General features: G+C 43.9%; 1 protein-coding gene and 1 pseudogene across 1 annotated transcript; one reads left to right on the top strand and one right to left on the bottom strand.

The window, feature by feature from the left end:
- Positions 1 to 25: 25 nt before the first annotated feature.
- EXOC8 (exocyst complex component 8) lies at positions 26 to 4851 on the top strand. The gene has a single exon (XM_004281576.4). The coding sequence runs from the start codon at positions 173 to 175 to the stop codon at positions 2348 to 2350; it is 2178 nt and encodes a 725-aa protein (XP_004281624.1). The 5' UTR covers positions 26 to 172; the 3' UTR covers positions 2351 to 4851.
- Positions 4852 to 6049: 1198 nt separating this feature from the next.
- Positions 6050 to 8749, bottom strand: LOC101283543 (transmembrane emp24 domain-containing protein 2-like; annotated as a pseudogene).
- Positions 8750 to 9012: the final 263 nt, after the last annotated feature.

Below are 9012 nucleotides of genomic sequence, written 5' to 3'. Positions count from 1 at the left end.
CCGGCCTCTTGCGTAGGCGCAGTGCCTGAAGTTCATACGCGGGCGCAGGCGTACTCGTCTCTCTTCCAGCCTGCTTCCGCAGCCCTGGAGTTGGACCCGGCTTGGGTGGGCCTCGACAGCGGCGGCACGGGCGACGGCGATAGTGACAGGGACTGCGTGAGTCCGGACGGAAATGGCGATGGCGATGTCAGACAGCGGGGCGAGCCGCCTGCGGCGGCAGTTGGAGTCGGGCGGCTTCGAGGCGCGGCTGTACGTGAAGCAGCTCTCGCAGCAGTCGGACGGAGACCGAGACCTGCAGGAGCACCGGCAGCGCATCCAGGCGCTGGCGGAGGAGACGGCGCAGAACCTGAAGCGCAACGTCTACCAGAACTACCGGCAGTTCATAGAGACGGCCCGCGAGATCTCCTACCTGGAGAGCGAGATGTATCAGCTCAGTCACCTGCTGACCGAGCAGAAGAGCAGCCTGGAGAGCATCCCGCTTACCCTGCTGCCGGCTGCCGCCGCCGCGGGGGCCGCCGCCGCCTCCGGAGGGGAGGAGGGGGGAGGCGGCGCGGGGGTCCGCGACCACCTCCGGGGCCAGGCTGGCTTTTTCCCCAGCCCCGGGGGCGCCTCCCGCGACAGTTCTGGGCCAGGCGAGGAAGGAAAGCAGCGCACTCTCACCACCCTGCTTGAGAAGGTGGAAGGCTGCAGGCACCTGCTGGAGACGCCGGGACAGTACCTGGTGTACAACGGGGACCTGGTGGAATACGAGGCGGACCACATGGCCCAGCTGCAGCGGGTGCACGGCTTTCTCATGAACGACTGTTTGCTGGTGGCCACCTGGCTGCCACAGCGGCGGGGGATGTATCGCTACAACGCCCTCTATCCCCTGGATGGTTTGGCCGTGGTCAATGTCAAGGACAACCCGCCCATGAAGGACATGTTCAAGCTGCTCATGTTTCCTGAGAGCCGTATTTTTCAAGCGGAAAACGCAAAAATCAAACGAGAGTGGCTGGAAGTGCTGGAGGAAACCAAGAGGGCCCTCAGTGAAAAAAGACGCAGGGGGCAGGAGGAGGCAGCTGCCCCTCGAGGGCCACCCCAGGTGACTTCCAAGGCTGGCAACCCATTTGAGGACGAAGACGACGGCGAACCAGCTGTTCCCGAGGCAGAAGAAGAGAAGGTGGACCTCTCAGTGGAATGGATCCAGGAATTGCCTGAAGACCTGGATGTCTGTATTGCCCAGAGGGACTTTGAAGGGGCCGTCGACCTGCTGGATAAATTGAACCGTTACCTGGAAGATAAGCCCAGCCCACCTCCTGTGAAAGAACTAAGGGCCAGAGTGGATGAGCGTGTCCGCCAGCTCACTGAGGTGCTAGTGTTTGAACTCTCCCCGGATCGGTCCCTGAGAGGTGGTCCCAAGGCTACCCGCCGGGCGGTTTCTCAGCTAATCCGGCTTGGCCAGTGCACGAAGGCTTGTGAGCTGTTTTTGAGAAACAGGGCAGCAGCTGTGCATACTGCAATACGCCAGCTTCGCATTGAAGGTGCCACTTTACTCTACATTCATAAGCTCTGCCACGTCTTCTTTACCAGCCTTCTGGAGACCGCCAGGGAATTTGAGACGGACTTTGCGGGCACCGACAGCGGCTGCTACTCTGCCTTTGTGGTCTGGGCGAGGTCAGCCATGGGCATGTTTGTGGATGCTTTTAGCAAGCAGGTGTTTGATAGTAAGGAGAGCCTCTCCACGGCGGCTGAGTGTGTAAAAGTGGCAAAGGAGCATTGTCAGCAGCTGGGCGACATCGGACTAGACCTCACCTTCATCATCCACGCCCTCCTGGTGAAAGACATCCAAGGGGCCCTACACAGTTACAAAGAAATCATCATCGAAGCCACGAAGCATCGCAACTCCGAGGAGATGTGGAGGAGGATGAACTTGATGACTCCAGAGGCCCTGGGGAAACTCAAAGAGGAGATGAAGAGCTGTGGAGTGGGTAACTTCGAGCAGTACACGGGGGATGACTGCTGGGTGAACCTCAGTTACACGGTGGTTGCTTTCACCAAACAGACCATGGGCTTCTTGGAAGAGGCACTGAAGCTGTATTTCCCGGAGCTGCACATGGTGCTTTTGGAGAGCCTGGTGGAAATCATTTTGGTTGCTGTTCAGCACGTGGATTACAGTCTTCGATGTGAGCAGGATCCAGAGAAGAAGGCTTTTATCAGGCAGAATGCATCCTTTCTGTATGAAACTGTCCTCCCCGTGGTGGAGAAAAGGTTTGAGGAGGGTGTGGGGAAACCCGCCAAGCAACTCCAGGACCTGAGAAATGCATCGAGACTGATGCGTGTGAATCCCGAAAGTACAACGTCAGTGGTCTGATGCCTGGACCTGTTTATGTGTATCCGTGTATATTGCTTATGGATTATTTATATTAAGTTGCAGTAGCATATTCTTTATAGTGTCAAACATGTCTTAAAAATAAAAGATGCCCTCTCGGATAGAAGTGCAAAATCACAAGGAGAAAGAAAAAGTTAAGTTAAGGCCATATGACAAAAACATTGGAATTATTAAAATATATAATATGCTTTCCTTTTAAATTATGCAGCTCTCTAATGCATATATCGTCACACTATAGCATTTCAGCTTATCCTTTGACTCACGACACACGTTCTCACAGTGCAGATTATGCAGCGCCAATAAACAGTTTCTGTAAATACAGAGTTTAAGTATGTTGTGAATGTCTCCCCGTTCACAAAAATGTTAGGTTTCTTAAAGGGTACTGTGCCATATAAAACACCCTGTGCCCTATACTTACACACCTTAAAATGTGTTTGAACAATTTGGGGGAAAGAAAGGAGTTGAGGAAATTGGTTTTAGGGTAAACTTCGGTCAAAAGAATTCCTTCATGAAGGTAGCTAGTGTGTGGACTTGAGTACTCCAGTCCTTATAGAGCACAAGAGGAAGCTGTCATAAACACAGTTCCAACGTAATTTAAATGATTCAGCATTTTTAGCTGCCAATTAGCAGGTTGATAACACTTGATTTGGGAGCATTTACTTGAAAATCTTAAGAACTATCATCAAATTTTTTTTAACATATTTCTGAGTTGTCTGAAGTTCCCTTTTATCATATTAAAAAAAATAAAAAACAAGACACATTGAAGAACCTGACAGCGCTTTTGGGGTGGGTTACACATAGTGGCGCAGACTTCATGCAAGTGGAAGAAAAGTTTTCAGATTTCAGGGTCTGGGTGGGTGGGAAATTAGGGAAAATCCTATGCAGACCCCACGGTGTTCTTAAGTATGACTGCTTTGAGCAGAGATTTGTTTTGGTTTTTTCGTGGCTAAGTGGATAGCTTTTCGTGGCTAAGGGTAAGTGTTTTTTCGTCTCACAGAAAAGTGAGACAGTGTGCCCAAAGGAAGGAGGGGAAAAACCTTTGGTGACTCCTGAAATGCTCCAGGCTGCATTTTTCTTGTTTTATTTTTAAATTTTGTTTTTCAAACTGAATATAATGCTTACTTCAGATTGTTTAGTAAACAAAAATAACTAAAGAAATTTGAGCTTCCCTAGGTTTCTAAACTTGCATCCATTGTATCTTGATTATCTGGCCTTCCTCATACTTGGAGAGAAACTGCTAAGACCCATTTTTCCCCTAACTCTGGTTGTGATTCTTGTCCCTAAGTGTCATTTCTGATGCCGATGACTTCAAAAGGTCGTTTCTTTTATCTGAAGGAAAATAGTGGTATTAAGACTGTGGGAATTATGTAAAACCTAAAATAGCTTCTAATAGCAGGCTAGGGTTGTAAAGCTCCTTGACTTAATTACTCATATGCCAGACGAGCCTCTCATTTTATATTTAGCTGTGCATATCTAAAAGGTTGAAAATTATCAAAGTTAAAGATTTTCTTTGACCTTTTTTTCACATAACTTTAGCATTTGCTAGATAATAACCATAACTGGATATCTCAGTTGAACAAAAACAGCTATAATCTGCCTTTTTGTTTTTTAAGATCACTGGAAACTTGAATTTGATAAAAATTTTATGATTATTTTGTGCCACTTAAAGTTTCCAAAATTATATTGTATGAAACATGTATTGTGTCAATATTTGATGCTGGGTCCATGAAATGATACTTCTGAAATGAAAACTTCTCTTACGGCATGAAGTGTTAAAAACCTCAGTGCGTATGCTCTCAGATGCTATTTAAATGGTAGCCTTTTCACAGAACTGTCTGCTTTTTAAAACTGGAAGTACAGAACTTTCTTCTGTTAAAAGTTGTGTGTTCCTTAATCAAAGTTGTAGCGGGAGGAATTAAGCTGTTGGTGAATCAGTTCGTGTGGGAAGTTGATTAAAGACCATCGATGTTGCAACGTGCCTTTGTGCCAGGACAGAGCATTTCGCTGCATTTCCTCCAAGTGGGGTCAGAGCTCTTCTCTCTAGTTCTCTTTAGTTCGACACCAAAACAAGGTCTGAAAATGGAATGCGGTTAGAGATTGCCCCAAAATGTCGTACATACGGTATTATACCACTTAAGTGTTGATTGCCTTGTCTCGGTTGCTTTGAAGGTAACACTGTCACTTGAGCTTGAAATCAGACTTGATTGAATTAATTAGTGTTGAAGAAAGATGCCCTGTGGAATTAAGTCTGTTTTGATAAAAGCCTCATTTCACTTAAGTGCTGAAAACTCACTTATTTTTGTTTAAAACACTACCTATCATTGTCATCAGCACTTGTACTTTGCAACTTGCTTTCCTGGGATTGGGAATTCGGGACTTGACGTGTACTATAAAATCAGTATGTGTACATTTTGCTTATTGGTATGCTGTGATCTGAGGGAATCTGAGATGTTTTACCAAAATAAAGCTGAACATTTTTCTTACACTGGATAAAATCGATTGATATTACAATGTTATATTTATTTATTTTCTTTGATGAGGATTTAATATTGTTATGTTCATGTTACTGAAATGTTTTAAAAGTCTAGGTTGTTTTCTAGTTTTTGTTTTTCTATATGAGGAGTAATAGGTACAAAACTGTTAGCTTATTTAAGTAAGTGTTCTGCTACTATCAGAATTAAGTGAGTTAAGTCAGATGGCAACTTTTTAGGATTCCCTTGAGTGGGAGATTTCAGATGTACAAAATGTGAATTTACTCTAAAAACTGGGTGTTAGGGACTTCCCTGGCGGTCCAGTGGTTAAGACTCCACGCTTACAATGCGGGGGGCGTGGGTGTGATCCCTGGTCAAGGAACTGAGATCCCGCATGCCACGGGGCGCAGCCAAAAATAAATAAATAAGTAAAAATAAAAATATAAAAAGTGGGTTTCATACCATCTGCACATCTTTAAGTGAAGAAAATATAATGTGGGCTATATGACCTAGGAACTAGGATCATAAATGACAAGGATCTTCTTTTTTTTTTTTTAAATAATACGTGGATATTGCGGGAACTATCACGTATAATTGATTTAACAGTATTTAACGAATGAGATGCCTCACATTGACTAAAATGCGGGTGGGGAGGACAAAATAAAGTTAAGCATGCTTTCACTTAATATGCTTAAAAATTGGTGAAAATGGAGAATAAAAACTTGGAAAAAATAAATTAGCAAATTAAAGGCAAAACTGTTGCAAATTAAATTCAGCAAAATTAATTCGTTTATCAATAAATAATTGAATAATTGCAAACCGTGTTGGGGAAAAAAAAACGACCAAAAAACCTGCGTGTCGCAGTTTAAGTCCCATGGGAATGCTGAGAAGGATGAGAGCGGTGTTATTCTGAGGAGTTTGGAAAGGCCTCGTGGAATTGTTGGCCTTGGAGCAGGTCCTGGAAGAGGGGACGAGATTTAGGTGTGCAAGGAAGATGGGCGTGCAAGCGTGAGCAAAGACATGCGGCAGGAGCGCGTGCGTGCTTGGGACAGTCTTGTGGAGTAATGTCACTGTCACAGCGCCGTTGCAGATGTGCTAGAGATTTGAGGAGAGGAACGCTGTGTCTGTAACTCATCCCTACTAAGGAAGCTTCCATCATGCAGAGGGTAGGAGGTAAAAAGTCCACGTCATCCTGCCCGAGCCCCCGGTGACCCCCTCAGCATAGGTGCCACTTGTAAGAGTTTCTCATACATCTTTTCCCCAGAAATTGGACTGTACGGCACCTACTGTTGAGCCTCTTGCTCCTACTCGAGTGCCACCAGTTCAATATTTCTCAGAACTGCTCACATCAGTACCTCACCGGGCTGGATTTTTCTGTGATTGAACAGCACTCATTCACAATGAATGGATCTGTCAGGATTGCGCGCTTCCCAATTACTTTGCTGTCTTCAGGTTTTTTTCAGGATTGCCAAAAATCCCGAAAAAAGCTCTCTGTGCATGTATCTTTGCTTACCTGTGCGACTGTGTCTTAGGACACATTTCTAGAAATTGCTCGGCCAAACCGTACATTTTAAATTTAGGTAAATGGGACTTTCCTGGTGGTGCAGTGGTTAAGAATCTGCCTGCCAATGCAGGGGACACGGGTTAGAGCCCTGGTCCAGGAAGATCCCACATGCCTCGGAGCAAATAATTTACATCTTTTAACTCAATTTTGAAGTGTTTTCACACACACACACACACACACACACACACACACGCGCACACAAATTGGCATGCAACAGTTGTCCCAAGGTAAAACACAGTCACCTTAAAACTGTTGCAAGTATTTTCACCCAAGGTTGAAAAATTGTTTATCCTGAACGTGAAAACCTGTAACAAATTTAAATTAATTATATAAAACTCGTTACTTGTAGTTTTCCCCTTGCAAAGATCCAAAAAGAAAATGTCCAAATAACTAATATACATCAGTCACAACATGGTCCTGGATCACCCCACACCAAAACTGGATGATCTTTTAATTTTAAACCCATCATCAGAGACCAAGAGAACATCATTTCGTTTTATACAAAACAAGATTCACATGTGCCGAAAAAGAAAGAGCCAAAAAAAAAAACAGAAACAAAAACCCTAGTACTGACAGTAACGTTCAGTACACTAATTAGTGGCCAAAATGCCACCGATCAAAAATAAAATAGTGGCAAAGAAATCCAAGAGGCTTTTAACCCTTTGGCATCAGAAATCCAAATTTTTCCAATTACGTGAATGCATACCTCCTACGTGCCAAGAATAGAGAAAGCGTATGTGCCGGCATAGAAAGAAAAAAACCACCGTTCACTGCACCACCCAGAGAACTGGCTTTAACAGAGACTTCCACAAGGTTAGGCAGAAACCAAAAAATGGTTATTAGCTGCTTGTGTCAACAATTTTAAGTGGAGGTGATTGAGTTCTAAGGTTCAAAGTAAAACTTTAAAGGGGAAAAAGGTTAGGCTGAATAGAAAATGTCAAGATTCAGATTGTTGTTTCTGGTAAGGACTCAACAAAAGGAATCTTTAATGACTTGAACTGCAGGATAAGGGATCCCAAGAATGTAGTCATTTTTAGTAAAGTGCTATCAGTAACGTACTATCCTGAACAAACTGCATTTTATGATGAAAACAAAAGGAAAGAAGATATAGTAAGGACTATACACCTATATTCCACTCACAGTGTTTGAGTTCTGGAAGGACCTGTATAATGAAGGAAGAATTCAAATGTGAAATCATGCCAATCACATGTCAAATTTTCACTATAACTTTCCCCAAAAAAGTGTTTTCCCCCAATATCTGTTAATCACAAAGAAACAGAAGCTGTGAATGTACAGTTCAGAAAATAAAAACGGAGAAACTAATGACATTATTATGACCAGGATGTTTGGTAAACAGTGAATTATGAATTTGGGATCTTCAGGAAAAGGCTTTTTAAACAACCCTCTGGACTTCAGAAAATCTCTTCAGGTAGTAGATCTGTCCCAGTGTCATAGCAACTAGAACAAGAACTTCAAAGAGGGACCAAAGGACCACTCCGCTCTCTGTGTTGTCATTGATCGCTCTGTGTATTCTCTCCCAAACTTCCATGTATTCCTGTTCACGCTTTACAGCCATCGTCGCCACTGTGAGCTCATTAATCATTTCGTCTGCCTTGTTCTGTTGAGTTTCTGTTTCCATGTCCTGTCCTTTTGGAGCCTCCCCAGTACCACTGTGAATATCACTTTGTCTTGGGGGTCATAGTGGACATCCTATTGCTAAAACAAAACTTATTATGTTCCATCCATGTAAGCAGCAATTGTGTATTTCCCCACTGGACTCCCGGTCTCCTTTATAAATTCCTGTATTATCAGGCCCTGTAATCTCCACGTCGATGTCCAGGAAGCTGCCCTTGGCCACCTCCAAGATGAGGCCCATCTCGGTGCCCGAGGTGACCCGCTGGAAGAAGCACTCCTTGGCATTCCCGCCGATGCTGACGACGCAGCCCGAGGCCGTGGCCGGGAGGGCGGCCAGCAGTTCAGCGAGCGTCCTCATGGTGGCGCTGGGCCCGAAGCCAGGACCCAGGACCGGGACTGCGGCCTCCAGAATATTCCGATTGTAATAAGATTTACTCATCTGTGAAAAAAACTTACCAAGTTTTGCTTGTAAGTTTTATGAGTGACATTCAGCAACCTTGTATTTCTTTTTTTTATTAAGCTCCCTACGTCTGTCCTTTGCCATTCTTCTCTCAGATGATCTTGGTCTTATGATTTTGTAGTTTATAGTATATTTAGGAAATTAATTTTTCATGTGTACTAAGTGTTACATATATTTTCCCCCTTGTTTGTCATTTATTCATTTATCTATTTATTTATTTATTTTTGGAGTACAGTATATGTTAATCTGTTATGAAGCCAGACTTATCTGTGTTTTTTCTGTGTGATTCCTATGTTTTCGGTCAGATTTTGAAAGGCCTTACTCGCTTTTGGATTCCAAAAACATTCATGCTTTTCTTCTAGCAATTTAGTATATTGTAGTATTTGAAATTTTGCTCCGTCTGTAATTTGTTTTAAAGAATGATGTAAGAATCCCATTTTCCCACAACTATCAATAATTAGCAAATTGCTGCAGTAATTTTGAATCATCCTTCTTTTTCCCCCCCTTACTTGAA

This window comes from Orcinus orca, chromosome 14 (assembly GCF_937001465.1).
Source record: "Orcinus orca chromosome 14, mOrcOrc1.1, whole genome shotgun sequence".
In the NCBI taxonomy this organism is placed as follows: domain Eukaryota; kingdom Metazoa; phylum Chordata; class Mammalia; order Artiodactyla; family Delphinidae; genus Orcinus; species Orcinus orca.
The sequence above is the reverse complement of the archived record's forward strand: the minus strand, read 5'-3'. Positions and strand labels throughout refer to the sequence as shown.

Bases quoted from the DNA above. Each gene is read 5' to 3' on its own strand.
- EXOC8 (XM_004281576.4), top strand. From the start codon at position 173: ATGGCGATGGCGATGTCAGACAGCGGGGCGAGCCGCCTGCGGCGGCAG.